General features: G+C 37.6%; 1 protein-coding gene across 1 annotated transcript in view; it reads right to left on the reverse strand.

Annotated features, from left to right (window-relative positions):
- Window positions 1-331: 331 nt before the first annotated feature.
- The window catches only part of COLEC10 (collectin subfamily member 10), a 38,565-nt gene continuing 19,755 nt past the window's right edge, over window positions 332-19,141 (reverse strand). The window contains exons 2-6 of the mRNA XM_041768386.1: window positions 16,529-16,600; window positions 14,574-14,645; window positions 4,326-4,379; window positions 2,630-2,725; window positions 332-824 (exon numbers count right to left, since the gene is read on the reverse strand). Of these exons, the coding sequence (XP_041624320.1) occupies window positions 433-824; window positions 2,630-2,725; window positions 4,326-4,379; window positions 14,574-14,645; window positions 16,529-16,600 (686 nt within the window). The 3' untranslated portion in view covers window positions 332-432. The remainder of the gene's footprint in view (window positions 825-2,629; window positions 2,726-4,325; window positions 4,380-14,573; window positions 14,646-16,528; window positions 16,601-19,141) is intronic.

Genomic DNA, 19,141 nt, shown 5'->3' on the forward strand with positions numbered 1-19,141 from the left:
ATGTCTGGCTTTGAACAAGGGCAAGTTAGCCTAATCTTCACCAACCAACTGTCCAATTATCCACTGGGCTAACTAGACAGTGGTTTAGGGGTCTAGGGAGAGGGAGCAGAGCAAATACCAAGAGAACATTTCATTTGACACGTAGACAACCACATTCTACACAATTAGTAATTCAAACTCTCTCTCAGGATCCATGTAACTTGGTGAGCTATTGGCTCAACGATATACCGTGTATGAAAATGTTCAAAATGAAAATGTTCAAAATGAAAATGTTCAAAGAAGACCATGGCAATGGGGATTCCAAACCTCAGTTTAGCATTTTCTACTTGTCTTGAATCAGAATGAATTTGGTGTAATTAGAAAGAAAAAGATGTATAAAAATAACTGCAATGGTAGACACAGAGAAATAACAAATGGGTGGCAGGAGCAGAGTTACTTTTTCTTCTTGACAAACTCACAGACAAAGTACATGGTAAGATGGCACTCCGTGTCATTCCATCTGCCTGAGCTCAGCATTTCCACACAGTCCTCATGACCATAGGGATCACTGGGCTCTCCCTCCTTCCAGTTGCTGTAGTTCTGCAGTGGAGTGTTGTCCGTGAACACATACTGTCCCTCCTTCTCCAGGTCATTCACCCCAATGAACACCCGGAAGAAGCCACTCTTAGCGACATAGTCAGCGATGAGTGTGTTGGCAGCTTCATCCTTTGGCATGGCCAGCATCCCACCCCGGATCCGGCAGTGTGTCAGGGACTCCCTGTAGTTCTTCTCTTCCTGCACGATGTAGTAGAATTTCTCCTCAGTTTCCCTAATCCCTGCTATGACTTTGCAGAGAGGAAAAGATGAGCATGATTATGCATCACAGAAGGAGAAACGGCAAGTATGTAATATTGTTGGACTTAAATTCATTTATTTGTTGTTCAACAAGCAAGTCCCTATTATGAGGTAGGCACTGGTTAATTTTTTTTTATCATCTTTGTAGTTATCAAATGGAGAACAAAGTCCTGCCAATTGTCCTCCCTGTCCTTCCTCCTTAACTCCTCACACAACTATGAAGAAGAGACTATTTTGACAAAGGCTTGTTATATGAATTGCCATTCACCTCCTCTCAGACTATTTTCCTATCCTATATTATGCTTTGCCACACATAGAGTTCCAAAAGCATGCCTTTCTCTATCCCACTTCTAGGACTTGCATGCCTGGAAAGTCTACTCATTGCTTTACCTGGAAAACTCCTACTTGCCATTTAGATCCCCGTGGAAGAATTTTCTCCTATAAGAACTTTTCCAGTATCTCTGGATAGGCATGGGCTCTTGAGCACTCTCCTCCATATTTCCATAGCTCCTTCCTCTTCCCCTTTTCTATCACTCAACACATTCTAATCTGTTTGTCTGCATGCCTCATGTACTAAACTACAAACGTCTTGAGGACAATAACCATGTCTTATCACTCAGAACCTACAAGAGTGCATGAGAAGGTAAAAGCTTATTGAATGGATATAGGAATAATACAGAAGATTGTCCACTTTTCCTGGGCTATGAACCCGTACATAGATTGAGATTGTCCATGCTCACTCCACGTACATGAAGTACTGAGCTACTGAATAAGCTTCAGGACAGAATTGGGGACTCTGAATCATCCTGAGCTCATAATATATTAAATGCATTTTAGGCTTTGGGGGCTTCTACATGTATTTCTTTGGGTCTGTAAATTAAAATTTACCAAGAAATCTATGATCACGCCAATAAATGCTGAAAATTATTGTTCTATGTTGAACGTCTAGTATCTGTTTTTTTTTCTTTCATTAGAATCCAAGTCATGTCAGAGACAGCATCTCAGTATTATAACCAGATTTAAAATTAAGAGTATTCTGAAATGAAGATGAACACAAGATGGCATATGTGTGTTTCTAATAATGTACAAAAAAACATAGCTGGATTATAATAAATAAAAGTAAAACAAAATTAAACCAATTTCAACTGTAACTACAATAGATTCCCATTCACACTGTCTCGGAAGAGAACATGTAAGTCCCACTTAAAGGGCTGAATTCACTACTAATTACAATGGGGAAATGGCTGATGTGGGAAGTTGCACAATTCAGGAAAACACATAATATTCTGTTGATTTGTACTGAGGGTAGAGGAATCAGTGAAACCTGTATTTGAATCCCTGATACTCTGTTGACTCTGTATCTACGGGCAAGGTAATTTCTGTAAGCTTCAGGGTAATCGTAATACCTGCACCCTAAGTATTATTTCAAGTACTCAAGAAAATAGCTATTGTTTTTACTTCTCTTTTCTGAGATGCTGGCTCTGACTTTTCCTGGCCCTTTTGATTCTTAAGGCATGACTTGCCAAACTTTGCCCTTTTCTCCATTCACCTCTCTCCAGAAAGTATCTTTTTCTATCCATAGGTAATGCAATATATGTGAATATACGTAGATAGTGGTCTCATAGTGTCCTGGAGTCTGGGAGGATAATTAGTATTTTAAGAGACCTATAAAGTGGTGACATTATCTCAGTAGGCCTTTTCATGACCCAAGGTATTTCCCACTAGGAATACTGGAATTGTAATGTTGAAAGAGATTAAATCAGTAGATAGCACAAAGCAAAGAGGATATACTCACCATTCTTGACAAACTTCATAGATGTCTTGAGGCGAGCAACACTAATATCCAGTTGTCCAACTACTTTCCGATACCTTCCACAATCACAGACAGTGCCTTTTAAATGACAAAAACTATGAATTCATGTGAAAGCACATAGAGACCAGTCGGAAAGAGCAATTGCTCTCTTCTCCATCTTTACTATCTTTTCCTAGTCTGGCTTTATCTTTCTGTGCATGGCTATACTTTTAGTCTTTTATTTAAAACAAGGCTTCTACTTTACACTGTCTTCAGGGATTTACAAAATATCTTTTTGAGTATTTTAAATGAGTCGAAACATAATTCTAAGCCAGAGTTTTAAAGAGAAGAGTAAATATGGCAAACCCTTGCACACATACTGTGGACCGTTTGGCATTTTTGTTGAACACAAAATGTGCCTGTCCAATCTCAAAATAAAATCTTTACAGCTTTCTTAAATTTCTAGTCAATATTCTCTTCTGTTAACTGCATTGCTCACTGGCTCACACAACTCTCCCAAGACAGGAGAAAACTTTCATGATGAAACCAAATGATAATTCTAATTATCCATTTCAAGTACAGCTTGAATGATCCTTGAATGTTTCAAGGACTAAGTTTAATTCTTGTGAATAGATTAAACTTATAATTTCAAGAACCAGTTGTCCCATTTGTGGATTAACTCTGATTTTAATTTCTGCCATTCATTCCCTCCTTGCTCATTTACTTTTTCAACTACCTGCTGATACTGTGACAGAGAAAAAAGTGTAAGGAAAATGATATGAAATTCAAATGACTCCCTTTTTCTATTTAATGACTGCCTCATGTAATCAGTTCCTTTTGCTTTCTTCTTTGGCAGTTGAAAAGCAGAAAGAATTTTATTAGCCAAAGGGGAAAAAAATCTGTGGCCTTATTTATCCACATTCACAGTTAAATATAAGGAATTTAAAACAGGTCTTAGAATTAGTCTTCACTACACCTCTGTGACCTCCCCCAGAGCAATCTGCTTTCTTTCCCTGCACATATCACTGGAAAAAAAACTCTTTTACAACTTATGGAGACTCTCCCTGACCATTGAAGGGATGTTGTGTGTCCATGGGGTCTTTCTGGATCAGGCCAGTTTGCTGTGGGCAAACTGCTGGCCCCTGTTTGGTTGAGATGCTGGTGGAATGTAAGGCACGCCGGTGCAGTCCTACTTACTGCTAAGGCCATGGTGGACTTTCCTAGGGCTCTAGGACAATGAGGGCTACTTCCTAATGTGCTGGGTTTGTTTCCTCCCACTAAGCATGACTAGGATGGAATGTGCCATCATTCCCTTCCCCAGGGCTTGGAAAGTCACCAGCAGATAGAGAGGAAAGTTTCCTTCTTTCCTTTCTCCTAGCCCAAGTAAAATAAGGTTAAACACGGAGATGACAATTGTTTTTTCATAAAAATACATTATTTTTAAAGATGAGTACATTTAGAGGTACCTGGGGATTCAGTCAGTTAAGCGTGTGCCCTTGAGTTCAGGTCATGATCTTGGAGTCCTGGGATCGAGCCCCACGTCATGCTCCCTGCTCAATGTGGGGTCTGCTTCTCCTTCTCCCTCTGTTCCCCGCCCCCCACTCATGCTCTCTCTCTCAAATAAGTAAATAAAATCTTTTAAAAAATGAATACACTTGGGATAATGCTAAAATTTAAGAGAAAAATGAGCATGTTGTACCTGCTTTGCCTTTTCCTCCTGGTATTCCAGGCAAACCTTTTTCCCCTTTGTCTCCTGAATAAAAAGAAAAGCCAGGATATGAACAATGAACTAAAATGGTGAATCATTTCTGGCAGAAAATATCTTATATACCTAAAAACACGGGAAACAGTTTTTAAATTTCATTTGCCATATCTCCAACTAATATCCTTTGGTTTTATATATATAATTTGATTTTGAGTTAATTGCTCAAGTACAAAACTAATCAAACAAGTCATAATTTATTTAGATTGAATGCAGAATTCTGATGGGATGGCAAAGAAAGATTGAAATTTGTGTCACCTGCCCTACTAACATAGCCTTCTGAGAAAGGCTAATACAATTCTCCACATGTTTTTAACTTCAAAAGTGCCATTGTTTTGTGTATCTGAATCACTTGGTTAGCACATTGCAGTGTCAATGTATTTATTATGTCTCTAAGTCCTTCCATATGGCTTTGTCCTTGGATTTTCAAAGATATGTTGTGCTTTTTCAATTTAATTCAAATATTTACTATTTATTACTTACCCTATGCAAGACAAAAAGCTTGGTACTTTGACAGGATATAAAGAGAGACAAGATTAAACTTCTGACTTGAAGGATTTTACACTTTTTGAAAAGATGTGATATATGCAAATATCTGTAATATAAAGTTGTGTCAAATATATTATACTGAAATATCAACCTTGATAATTTTCCCTTCTACTCTTTGTATGTGGCCATTTTCTTATTCAGTCAGAGGTATCCACAAAATAATTCTCAGAGAATCAGGATTATTAAAGCAGAGAGAAAAAAAATGTTGATTTTTTTCGGCTTCAAAATAAGCCCTTGAAGCCTACATCAGACACAATAATTGAAAGCAAAAGCTTTTGATTTCCAAGAGGAAATGTTTGGCTGAAGTTCTTGAGAATCAAAAGAGAAGATCCTGATGGAAATAAAATAGAGTTTATGCTTCAATGGTGAACTGGAAAAAGAAAAAGAAAGAATTTGAGAGGAATGAATATAGGATGAAGGTCATCCATGCTAAAAGAGTAAGGGGCTTACTTTCATGGAAGTTTAGTGAGGCCAGGGAATTAGTTATATTCCCCGAGGGAGCAACGTGAGGGGAAATGGAATCAGAATTAAGGTTCTGCCTAACCTCATCCTTTACCAGCAAAAGGGAAAAAATGGGAGCCACTCTAAAACCCATAAGGTGGCCCACATTGCCTGCTCATTATCTATTCTTTTCATCACTGTCTGCTGAGTACTTTTCACTAAGAGCCCTGTATGTCTTAACTGTTGATCTTCCAGGAAAGCCTGCATGCCAGGGCTCCAAGAATTTGCTGAGCCTTTCCAAATTGACCCCCGTGAACACTTCTCTTTTTAGGGATGGTGGATATTCATGAGCTCCCCAAACAGAAGGAGGGGTCCTTGAAATCCAGAACACAATTAAATATGTAGGATGAAGCCCCAGAACTTGCACTTGGGTGAAATAAAACAACAGTGAAGTTCATGAAAATGGAATGTGGTAAATTCTGTAAAAGAGGTGTTGAACAGAGATAATATACTCTGGGAGGGAGGTAGATGACATAGTACTTCTACTGGGAGGGTGAAGAAAGGCTTTCCTGGGAAGATAGCTCTGGAGCTTAGTTATGAAAAAGAGAATGAAAGATGAAGTTATGAAAGATGAAGATGGGAGCAAGGTAGGGAACAATGCACAACAGAGGTATAGTTGGAAAAAAGCATGGAAATATGCCACACACCCAGATGAAGATTGCTCTGCTCACTCCTAAGTTGTGTCCTGCAAATTCCTCAATTTCTCTTATATGTAAATTGTGAAAGGTAAAAATAGATTCTGAGAATATATTAATGGAAGAAAGAGAACTTACATTTGCTAAGTATTGTTCCAGATACTTTATATAGATATTATCATATTATTTATAGATACCATCAAATTAAATCCTATGAGTTAAGTAATATTATCTTTATTCTACAATGAAAAGAATAGAAGATCATAGAGACAACATAACTTGTTCAAGGACATCTAAGCAATTCAGTGGCTGTGTTGTTATTGAAACCCAACCATTTCTGGCTCCCCAGTTCATGGTGCCTCCCAAATGAGTGAACCAATGATTTAATGAAATAAAGTATTGAAAAAATATTATCAGTAATTGAGAGGAATGCCAAGTCCTTGTCACCACCAGAAACAATATGGACTTAAAAGATCATATGAATATAGTTTAATATTTTATCTTTTGAAAATAGTGTGTTTTCTTTAAATGTGGATCCTTTTCAATTCAGTGTGGGCTGAAAGTTTATTCTAGTCCTGCTATGATCCTAGTTCTGGGCTAAACCCAATGGTGGATATCAAAGAAGGCTAACATGTAGTATTTGTTTTATAAAAATAATGGGGGTTTTAAGGAAAACAAAACATACATCAGAGACCACAGAAATGGGACACTGTTACTATTACCTACTCACAGAGTGAAATAAAGGAAGTGCCTCACAGATATTTGGCAAAAATGGCATGGATCAGAGTAGAGATGTTCACTGAAGCAAGAGCCTTCAGCTGGATCTTCCTAGCTTGCTATTTTATTTTATTTTGTTTTGTTTTATATTTTTACATTTGTTTTTATTTAAGTTCTATTTATCAACATATAGTTTAACACCCAGTACTCAGCTGGATCTTAATAGTGCAGAAAACAGATTTTTAAATTGATAGATGGCTTTCTTGTCTGACAAGATGTAAGGACTGTGACTACTTTCCAGTATTTGCACATGAATTTCTTTCCTTTTTTAACAGATGGGAAAGCCAAAGCAGTATGGTAGAGTGAACAACCATGGCAGTCCAAAAAAACCAACGCTTGAATTCTGGCTCTGTCGCTTACTAGATAAACATGAACCGGTTACATAATTTTTTAAGCCTCTATTTCTTTATTTCTTTAAGTGGAAATAATGATGCAAGAAGCAGTAGATTATGAAGGGAGATAAATTAGATAATGTCATCTTATCCTGGAATTAACTCTGTGCTTAAGTCATAGAGAATGGTCAACCAATGTTAGCTTCTGCCAGTACTTAGCCAGAAAGCATGCCACATCCTTAGCTGGTTCATGGAGGATGTGAGTTTATAGTGCCTATTCCCAAAAATGAATTCTGGCTTAAAGCCATACACAAAACTTACTTCGGCCCATGAGCAGGAACGTGTCAGTAATAACTGTCTTAAGGCTGAAGAATTAGAGGTTGTATTTAAACAAACAAACAAATCATAGCACTTTTACTGTAAAAGGATTATTGACCTTAAGTAAAAACATTTATTTTGCTATGAGATTGAATTTGCCTATATTAAATCATTCTCTCTTATTCCTAAAATGAAATATTGACATCCAGAAAGCTACCTTGTCCATGCGAGTGACAACATTAAGGTCAGCCCAGAAAGTTGAGATTAATCTGAGTCAGTGAAAAATTTAGAAGGGCCCACTGATGAAATGAGGACAATAAATTTCAAAGTACAGATTAAAAATGAAATTAATCCAGGTGAGCCAGAACACTAACCCTCCATTTTTTTGAAATTCCAGGACATGCTCATAAATTTTGATGGCATATCTCTGGAGGAGAAAGAAATCTCAGTGAATGGTGGAAACTGATGTTAAGGGACAGTAGTACTTATAGAAATAAAGAGTAGAAGTAGGCTACATCATAGGAAATGATATATTTTATCATTTACTTTTTCATTCTTAATGCAGTAAATTAGAAAGTTTCCACTGTATAATAGGCATTATGATAAAATGATGAAAAAGTATGGTCCCCACGCAGAGCTTATATTTATTTAACTAAAAGTCCCAATACAGCCTTCACTCATTTGTTCCTCCAGATGTTCACAAGTCTGTAGGGGAAAAAAGACAAGGTAATAAGCCATGACAATGTGTAAAATGATAGGAGTGTACAAATATGGAATTGGCTTGAAGAAGATAAGGTTAGTTAACTCTATCATTTCCAGACTGTTACTTCTTCAATATTTGTGGAAGTTCATCCATTATGAGGCTCAGAAAATCATACTGAACTCTACTCTTCCTATCTCTGTCATGCACCACCCTCCCCAAAATACCTTGTCTTATTCTATGAAAGGTTTAAGACTTGACTCAAGTTCATGAACAACAACTCTCTGAGTTGGAGCCTCATCTGTATTTGACACATCTAAATCTAGGCAAATGCACCAGCTAGAACAACTCATTGAAAAACAACTTCTTAAATTCTGGACATGTTCATGAGAATGACTCCTCTTTCCGCTCCACTCCTACTCATCTCCAGGGCAGTACTTGGGATCTCAACCACACGGAACATTGAGACATTTCAGAAATCTTGAAGTCCAAGATCCCATTTTCTGGCTATATCTTTCCATCTCTTAGCCAGTAGTTAAATGAAGCTGATACAGCTAAGAGCAGCTCCATGACGCATTTTATCTGAAAATTATACAATCTGAGGAGCCCTCTTTAAGAAAAATAATACACAATTACAAATGGAAAAGTGGTATAAAAATGAATACCTATAAGAAAAGAAATAAAAACAAATCACTAAATTTTAAAAGTAGACACCACATTGAAAATTCACTAATAATCATAAGATTTTAATTAATAAAGTTGCGAATCTATAGTTCTTTTTTTCACACCTGTAGGCTGCATATGTTTGGCTGCATTCATGAATATGCAACTGACCTACTACTGCTTTTTGATAAGTGCATCATTTCCCATTGCAAAATAGCATCAACTTTGCAAAAACCAAACTTAGGAGTCTTCCTGCATGTTCCATTCACTTTCATTGGTGTATTTATCTGCCTCTGCATAAATTAACACTATTTTGTAGCTTTAAAAAAAATGTTTAAATTCAGACTTCCAGTTTTGTTTTTCTTTTTTAAGGTTTTCTTTGGCTGTTTTTGGTTCCTTTCATTTCCATATACATTTTGAATTGGCTTATCAAATTCTGAGAGAGCTACTTCTGGGATGTTTATTGAGATAGCATTGATCTATGCATAAATTTGAGGGTCATCTTATTCACACTGATCATCTTAACTATATTGAGTCTTCCAATCTATGAATGTAGTTTTACTTCCATTTTCTTAAACATTCTTTAATTTTTCTCGTTATTACGATGTCCTGTTTGTTGTAGAAGTCTTAGACACCTTTGTAATTTTATTCCTAGATATTTAATAATTTTGATGCTGTAATAAGTGGCATATTTTTCATTTCATGTTTCTGATTACTGATTTCTGATCATATAGAAAGAAAATTGAGTTTTGTATGGCTAAACTGTAAAAAGTCAGTACAAATAGTTAATCTGTAGATTTGTTTCTATTTTTTTAATAATAAATTTATTTTTTATTGGTGTTCAATTTGCCAACATACAGAATAACACCCAGTGCTCATCCCGTCAAGTGCCCCCCTCAGTGCCCGTCACCCATTCACCCCCACCCCCCACCCTCCTCCCCTTTCCACCACCCCCAGTTCGTTTCCCAGAGTTAGGAGTCTTCATGTTCTGTCTCCCTTTCTGATATTTCCTGCCCATCTCTTCTCTCTTCCCTTCTATTCCCTCTCACTATTATTTATATTCCCCAAATGAATGAGAACATATAATGTTTGTCCTTCTCCGATTGACTCATTTCACTCAGCATAATACCCTCCAGTTCCATCCACGTTGAAGCAAATGGTGGGTATTTGTCGTTTCTAATGGCTGAGGAATATTCCAGTGTGTACATAGACCACATCTTCTTTATCCATTCATCTTTCGATGGACACCGAGGCTCCTTCCACAGTTTAGCTATTGTGGACATTGCTGCTATAAACATCGGGGTGCAGGTGTCCCGGGGTTTCATTGCATCTGTATCTTTGGGGTAAATCCCCAACAGTGCAATTGCTGGGTCGTAGGGCAGGTCTATTTTTAACTCTTTGAGGAACCTCCACACAGTTTTCCAGAGCGGCTGCACCAGTTCACATTCCCACCAACGGTGTAAGAGGGTTCCCTTTTCTCCGCATCCTCTCCAACATTTGTTGTTTCCTGCCTTGTTAATTTTCCCCATTGTCACTGGTGTGAGGTGGTATCTCATTGTGGTTTTGATTTTTATTTCCCTGATGGCAAGTGATGCAGAGCATTTTCTCATGTGCTTGTTGGCCATGTCTATGTCTTCCTCTGTGAGATTTCTCTTCATGTCTTTTGCCCATTTCATGATTGGATTGTTTGTTTCTTTGGTGTTGAGTTTAATAAGTTCCTTATAGATCTTGGAAACTAGCCCTTTATCTGATACGTCATTTGCAAATATCTTCTTCCATTCTGTAGATTGTCTTTTAGTTTTGTTGACTGTATCCTTTGCTGTGCAAAAGCTTCTTATCTTGATGAAGTCCCAATAGTTCATTTTTGCTTTTGTTTCTCTTGCCTTCGTGGATGTATCTTGCAAGAAGTTACTGTGGCCGAGTTCAAAAAGGGTGTTGCCTGTGTTCTCCTCTAGGATTTTGATGGATTCTTGTCTCACATTTAGATCTTTCATCCATTTTGGGTTTATCTGGTTTATCTTTGTGTATGGTGAAAGAGAGTGGTCCAGTTTCATTCTTCTGCATGTGGATGTCCAATATTCCCAGCACCATTTATTGAAGAGACTGTCTTTCTTCCAATGGATAGTCTTTCCTCCTTTATCGAATATTAGTTGACCATAAAGTTGAGGGTCCACTTCTGGGTTCTCTATTCTGTTCCATTGATCTATGTGTCTGTTTTTGTGCCAGTACCACACTGTCTTGATGACCACAGCTTTGTAGTACAACCTGAAATCTGGCATTGTGATGCCCCCAGCTATGGTTTTCTTTTTTAAAATTCCCCTGGCTATTCGGGGTCTTTTCTGATTCCACACAAATCTTAATATAATTTGTTCTAGCTCTCTGAAGAAAGTCCATGGTATTTTGATAGGGATTGCATTAAACGTGTAAATTGCCCTGGGTAACATTGATTGCTTATATTTTTTGGATATGCAATCACATCATCTGCAAATAATGACACTTTCATTTTTTGTTTCCAATTATTGTGATTCTTATCTCTTGTTCTTACCATTTTTCTCTAGCTAGGACCTCTGCTATGATGTTGCTTAGAACTGGGGATGAGGGCTGTGGCTCATCTCGTTTCCAATCTCAGGAGAGAAGTGTTCAAGATTCCCTTATTGAGTGTGATTTTTAATAGGTTTCTCTTCCTGGTGTTGATATTACCTTTCAAATTAAATGTTACCCTTAATTCAAATATATTTTGAAACACGGATAGGTGTATGTTTAATAAATATTTTTCAGAATTTCTGGAGTTCTAAATGAAAGAGTTTATTTTTGAAGTGAAAAAGAGTAACATTTTCCTGGGCCACTCTCTTTTGGTAGGCCTTGAATGCCCGTTCAGTTTGAGCAACTTTGTGCATGAGCTTCTCAATCTTCTAGTGCTGCCTTGCTTATGAACTGGTGAATGATTTGAAAGGAAAAATAGTACAGAATGCACAGCCACCTTAGTGTGTTTCTCTTCTCCAGATTAGGCCCCTAAAGTCCTATTCAGTTTGGTAGCTCTCCCACACATTCAAATTTATTTTTTGTTGTTGTTGTTGTTGTTTTGACTCAGGTAGTCATTCTTAACAGATGGGTTAATGCAAGTGAATTTCTCATAGCTTATAGCAGAAATCTGAATTTTGTTTTATTATTAATAGTAAAATTAAGAAATTTCTTTACCTTTGCCACTTATGATTGATGATTTATGTAAATTAAAAATATTGTCAAATTTGAGGATACCTCTCTAAAATCCTTTTCATATATGAGCTGTTGGGTTTGAAAACATTTTCCAAAGCCCAGCCCTGGCCCTGTACATTTCAAACTTTGTTTCTTTTCCACAACTCACACATTCCTTGTTCTAGATGTGCCAAGACACATTCATATGACGATCCAATCTCTACTCCTGCACTTTTTCACCATGACTTGGGAGAGATCTGCACTGTAAGTGGTAGGAATATTCTTGGAAGCTATTCCTAGATTGAAAATATTAGCTATAACTGTATGTGGAAATAATTGCAGACTATGTAAGCATATCCCATAAAGTCTAAACTATATGTTTCTCTCACTCAAGCTCCTCTTGGTGAGCTCCCAAAATACTTGTGTCCACTCCCTTGATCAGATGATACAAAGAAAAATGTAATGGAGGGAAGCTGAAGCAGGAGACAGTGATGCATTCTCAATGAGGATCACCTGCTAAATGATCAGTTCTAGAGGGGTGAAAAATCTGTGTTTTTACATAAAGCAAAAATATACACACAATACATAACAGATACATAGTCCAAGGGTGGTATTAAAATTTCATTTGGGAGGGCAATTAGAAAAAAAATGTCTAATAAACTGGTTGGTTTGGGGAGCAATATGTCTAAAAAGGCTGGTTAAGCAAAAAAAAAAAAAAAAGGCTGGTTAAGTAGGAAATAGTTGTGCTTTTTTAAATGTTAAGAGACATTCTTTTAACCAGCTGAGGACAAAATGCCTTACTTTACAAACTTTACCAAGATATATGGCCATGTGCACCCATTGATAAGACTCTTCTCAGGGACTTAGGAAGGAATCTAAAAAGTGGGGGGGCTCTGAACCAAAGTTTCATTAGTTTCATGGTAAAACCACCCGAAATACATACTACAGAAAGAATCATAATCGATGAGGAGTCCTTCTAGCTTGTTCCAGCTATAAGAATTTCAATCACAGGTGAACATACACTATAAGCCACTGAATCAAAAATAAGTGTAGCAATTTCTTCTCAGTGGCACTACACTCTGTCCCTGCTCTCAAATTCAGGCTGAAGGAAAATTCTCAAAGGAATGAGTTGGAAAAGGACAGGGAGAGAGGAGGTACCAAGCTATAGGACAAGAGGAGTGGGGCCACAGCCTCAGCTTCCAATGCATTTATCAGCCTGCCCAAGAACATACCGCAGGTGCCTAGGAGGTACATGATTGGTTATGCAGCTGCTCAGACACATATGGAAGGAAGGCTGCCAGATATGCATCAAAGCTGCAGAATTCTGTTACCTGTGGCATTGAGTTTCCCAAGATCTGTACCTTTGTACAAGTATCTCTTGCCTCTCACCTCAAATACCTTTCCCTGTATTTCCATAAACATGTCACTGTTTTTCAAGACCTAGGTCAAGTCTTTATATCAATCTGGCCTTAGTCTCCCACATGGTTCCTATAGTAGTCATTTAGTTATTTAGTATTATAATTCTTTCTGAGAAAGTCCTATGTCCTATTCCCTAAATAGTCTATGAGCTCCTTACAATAAAATTGTTATTCTCATTCGCCTTTGTATCTTCAAACCAAGTAGAACAATCTCAGTATGAACTGCTGGCCAGCAGAAGCTATTGGAACCTGCTATCATTCAATGAGAAGACAATACGGAGGAGTGCTTAGATAATAAAGAGGAGGCCACCCCTGTATTATAATAGGAAAGTAGTAATTTTTTGCAGGATTGGGACAAGACAAAAATGGTATGAATATATACACTTAAAGTTTCTAATCTGTTAAATCCCAGATGCAGAATCATTATTATTTCACTCAGTTTAAGAAAAAAAAATATACTGGGGGTCTAAGTGGCTCAGTCAGTTGGGTGTCCAGCTCTTGCTTTCAGCTCAGGTCATAGTCTCAGGGTCATGATATCCAGCCCCACATTGGTCTCTGCACTCAGCAGGAAGTCTTCTTGAAATTCTCTCTCTCCCTCTCTCTCTCTGTCCCCTCTTCCTACTCTCTCTCACTCAAATAAATAAGAAAAATCTGAAAGGAAAGAAAGAAAGAAAGAAAGAAAGAAAGAAAGAAAGAAAGAAGAGAAGAAAGAAAGAAAATTCTTCTGCTGTGTGCTGCCTTGAGTCTTATGAATAATTGCTTTCTACTACTGAACATGCTTTATGGTCACGATACCCATTTTAATTGTATCAAGTATTATAATCAGCAGATTCTAGGAGATACTTCAATACCGAAACTACCAGAACTTTATGTTTGATTCTGTCTCTGAATTTCAGTTTAATCTTGCTCAAGGCCTTTATTTATTTTTTTAGACACATTGTTTATGTATGAAAGGCACAGCTAAGATATGAAGAAAAACTCATGTTTTAAAACAAAGAAAAGAGATCATTTTCATGATACAGAGTCCTTCAGAATATATCAAGGGTGTGATTGATTTGCTTCAAACTGCCACTGGAGGAAAGGAAAATATAGCTTACCCTTATTGCCAATGGGCCCAGTCTTGCCAATGTTGCCCTGGTCTCCTGCATCACCCAGCTCCCCCTTAATTCCTGAAAAGCAAAGCATGTCATCTTTATATGCTAAGGTCTTATATTCCCTTTGAAGATGTGGCTAACACATGATATGCACTTGAAGGAAATACCAAAAGTGCACTCTTCTATCTGTGGTATGCGACACATATCCTGTGCTTTTTTTTTATCTACCTTAATAGCATTATAGTGTTTGCATTAAAACTAAATGTGGTTAAGTATGAAAATCCTGGACCCAATAAATTAAAATGCTTACCAACACAATACTTCTAAAGGTCTATAGTAGAGGATGTTTAATCTAAAGGTCAAATAAAGGGCTGAGCGGAAGAATTCTTATATTTCATTCTAATTCTATTCCTCTGCAGCCCCTTTTTGGCTTCACTTTGAGAGCCTATTGCCTCCCTATTTTAAGATTTGACTATCTTAGGGCAGCCCGGGTGGCTCAGCGGTTTAGCGCTGCCTTGGGCCCAGGGCGCCATCCTGGAGACCCGGGATCGAGTCCCACGTCGGGCTCCCTGCATGGAGCCTGCTTCTCTCTGCCTGTGTCTCTGCCTCTTCCTCTCTCTCTCACTCTCTCATGAATAAATAAAATATTTTTAAAAAAAAAGATTTGACTATATTAGCCATTTTTTATTTTTTTTAATCTGTAACAGTTTCTCCTTTTTATTTTTTTTTAATTTTTATTTATTTATGATAGTCAGAGAGAGAGAGAGAGAGAGGCAGAGACACAGGCAGAGGGAGAAGCAGGCTCCATGCACTGGGAGCCCGACGTGGAATTCGATCTGGGATCTCCAGGATCGCCCCTGGGCCAAAGGCAGGCGCTAAACCGCTGCGCCACCCAGGGATCCCAGCCATTTTTTAGAACAGGAAGAAATGTATAATCATAAAATCTAGTGATCAAAGGGACATCAGTGATTGTCCCACCAATTTTTCCTATATATATATATATATGAAATATAAATATAATATGAATATATAAATATATATTTATATATAATAAAATATATTATAAATATGATATATTTATATTATATAAATATATAAACATAAATATATATAGTTATCAATTTTGTTTCTTTCTATGATGACTTAAAAAATACCTAACAGCTATAAAACTGTATCTCTGTGATAATTTTGGAACTATTTGTATATAATTATAAAATATTGTACATATTTATAGAATAAGAAGAGTTTAAATCAGTATTTCTCAATTTGAGATCTCAAAGGCCCGTGAGTTCTTTTTTTTTTTCTCTTTAACTTTCTGAAGATTTTTGAAATCAGTGGTCTATGACCACCGCCTTGTAGCAGTTGGCAGGAAATATGTCCGATGCTTGGAAGACACACACTTACACATCACGTCTAAAGCTATATTTTGGTGAGATTGCTCTTGCTTTGTGAGTAAAAACACTCCTTAATAGCCTTTGTGTCATTCTCATCTTCTTTGCTCTGCTCTTCCCATACCCCACCATTTGCTGACAGCTCTTGAAAATAGGTGAGTAAGTCAATGGATCGGACAACTCTTTCTGAAGTTCCTTATCTTCCTCCTTACGCTCTAGGCCACCCAAAAAGAGTTGTTTAGCAGTGGCTTCTGAGAAGAGACATAGCTATCAACCCAGCTATATTTCTAAAACTCAGGGTTTCTTAGATGTTTCTGGAGACTGCTATTCCCTACAGCTCCTGGAGTGTCCACTGCCCTCCCCAAGAAGGCAGCTTGAGAAATGCATTGAGTCCTATCAACAGTGTCATAGGAGCTCCCTGGTGGTGAGTAAATTCCCATCTGAAATACATTTCATTTTTCTTTGGAGCAGAGAGTGTTACAAAAGCTGCCAATTTCCAGGGCAACACCAGTAGAGAGAGAAAGCAATTCTAATATTAGAATGTCAAATTCATGTCATTGCACTTACCTTTCGGCCCCATGCGTCCCACTTTTCCATGTTTCCCCTCCTCTCCTGGATCTCCTTTTTCACCATCATCTCCTTTTGAAATGGAAAATGAATGAGTAGAGCAGCTCAAATAATAACACAGCACATCCTTTCCAGGTTATGGTGGTGAAGATGGTTGGAATCCATTCCTCAGCTCAGTGCTTGCCTTATAACTCCGATGTGACTATGTGTATTGGCCCACATGGACTGGACACTCAGGGGAAGGGAGGACACTTCTGGTATCTTTTGTCTTTTATTTTTTCCACATTGTTGGGGGAGGTTATTAGGGGATGTGATCACCCACTGGCGTATATCTAGAATGGACCTGGGAAGTCAATCAAAAGCTTCTCCTCTTCCCCTGTCTTGAAATGTATGAGCCACCCACTGTTGCCACAGTGGGAGCCATTTCAAGGAGGCAGCCTTGAGAGAGTGACTTGTTGAGACCATCTGGCTGGTATATGTGACTCAACCCTGATAAGGCTTCTGTATAAACTTTTGAGACTGGCAGACATGTGGAGACCTTTTCTTACCACCACTGAAGATAAGCCTCATATGTAACTTCCCTTGCTTATTAACACAACCACCTACCAATCCGGATTGATCTGCTTTGTTTCTTGGTTCTCCCTTGCTCTCAGTGTATGTTGAGGGAGGGCGTCAGGAAACAGTTTCAAATTTTCTGCAAGAAATTATCATTTTTGCAAACCTACTAATTTTATGCTCAAAGAAATATCTTTAGTGGTGATTTCCTGAGAACTTTGTTTGGTTTGACAAATCTTTTTTTTTTTTTTTAGTTGAAATGTAGTTGACAATATTACATTAGTTTCAGGTGTACAACATACTGATCTGACAAGTCTATAGATTTTGCTATGCTCTCCACAAGTGTGACTGCCATCTGTCCTCATGCAATACTATTACAATACCATTGACTATATTCCCTATGCTGTGCCTTTCGTCTCTGTGATTTATTCATTTCATAACTAGAAGCTTGTACTTCCTACTCCCCTTCACCCATTTTGTTCATCTTCCCACCTCCTTCCCCTCTGACAACCACCAGCTATTTCTCTGTGTTTATGGGTCTGTTTCTGCTTTTTGTTTATTTGTTCACTTACTTTGTTTTTTAGATTCTACATATAAGTAAAATCATATGGTATATGTCTTTGTCTGTCTGACTTATTTTACTTAACATAATACACTCTCAGGGATCCCTGGGTGGCTCAGCAGTTTGGCGCCTGCCTTTGGCCCAAGGCGTGATCCTGGAGTCCCGGGATCGAGTCCCATGTTGGGCTCCCAGCATGGAGCCTGCTTCTCCCTCTTCCTGTGTCTCTCTCTTTCTTTCTCTCTCTCTCTGTCTGTCATAAATAAATAAATAAATCTTTAAAAAAAAAGATTCTCATGGAGTCTTTAAAAAAAAAAAACCATAATACACTCTAGGTCCATCCATGTTGTTGCAAATGGTGATATCTCATTCTTTTTTATGGCTAAATAATATTCCATTATGTGTATACATACACATATACATTATATGTGTGTATGTTTATACACATATGTATATAAATATGTGCATGTATACATATTGCACATATTTATATGTGTGAAAAATCTTTATTTTTGCTGGAGAATTTGGCCAGTTCTGGAAACATGTACATGTACAAACATGTAAGCTGATGTGTGATATATACATATACTACATATATTTATATATAATTATCTAAATATACAAAAATTATAAAAATATATAAATTATAATTTATATCTGTAAATTATTACTCTGTGACTGAATGCTTGAGAGCCTCAAAATTATAGGCATAGACCAGGAAGCTAAGAATAGAAGACAGCTAGGAATGGGGATGCACAGAGGTTCTGTGTGAGCAACACCTACCTTAGTCATAGATGGGTCTAGCTTTAATACCTTGCCCAGTCAAGGACCTAATGAGTGCTTTAATGAAAAGTGTCTGGGGAGCACTTGGGGGGCACAGTCAATTAAGCCTCTGACTCTTGATTTTGGCTCAGGTCATGACCTGAGTTGTGAGATCAAGTCCCACTTTGGGCTCCGTGCTCAGTGGGAAGTCTGTTGGAGATTCTCCCTCTGCCCCTCCTCCTGCTCACGCTCTCTCTCTAAAACAAATAAATCTTAAAAAAAAAAATAGATGTGTCCTGGACAGTAAATCAAGAGCCCTGGATTTTCACATCATGTTAGTCACTGATGAGTTGAGCAGACCTTCAAAATCAGTGATAGAGCTTATTGGCTTTGTAGTAAGAAAGATCTGGCCTTTCTCAGCTTGACCACTCATTATCTGGAGAAATTTGGTTATGTGATAACCCTTTCTGAGTCTAATTTCCCCCTCCTGCAAATTGAACTAATAACATCTACCAAACGAGGGTCCTTGTAAGAAGTTTAATAAGATAAAATGCATAAGAGACATGGAACATAATCCATGCAACAGTAGCTATTGTTATTTTTTACTTCATATTTGAGTTTCCTCATCCTTAATATGAACTTCATACCTGCACTCCCTATCTCTCTCAGTTATTTTATGACCAACAAGGTAAGTATGTGAATATGCTTTGAAAATAAAGAGCATACACACAATATTA

This window comes from Vulpes lagopus, chromosome 9 (genome assembly GCF_018345385.1).
Source record: "Vulpes lagopus strain Blue_001 chromosome 9, ASM1834538v1, whole genome shotgun sequence".
NCBI lineage: Eukaryota > Metazoa > Chordata > Mammalia > Carnivora > Canidae > Vulpes > Vulpes lagopus.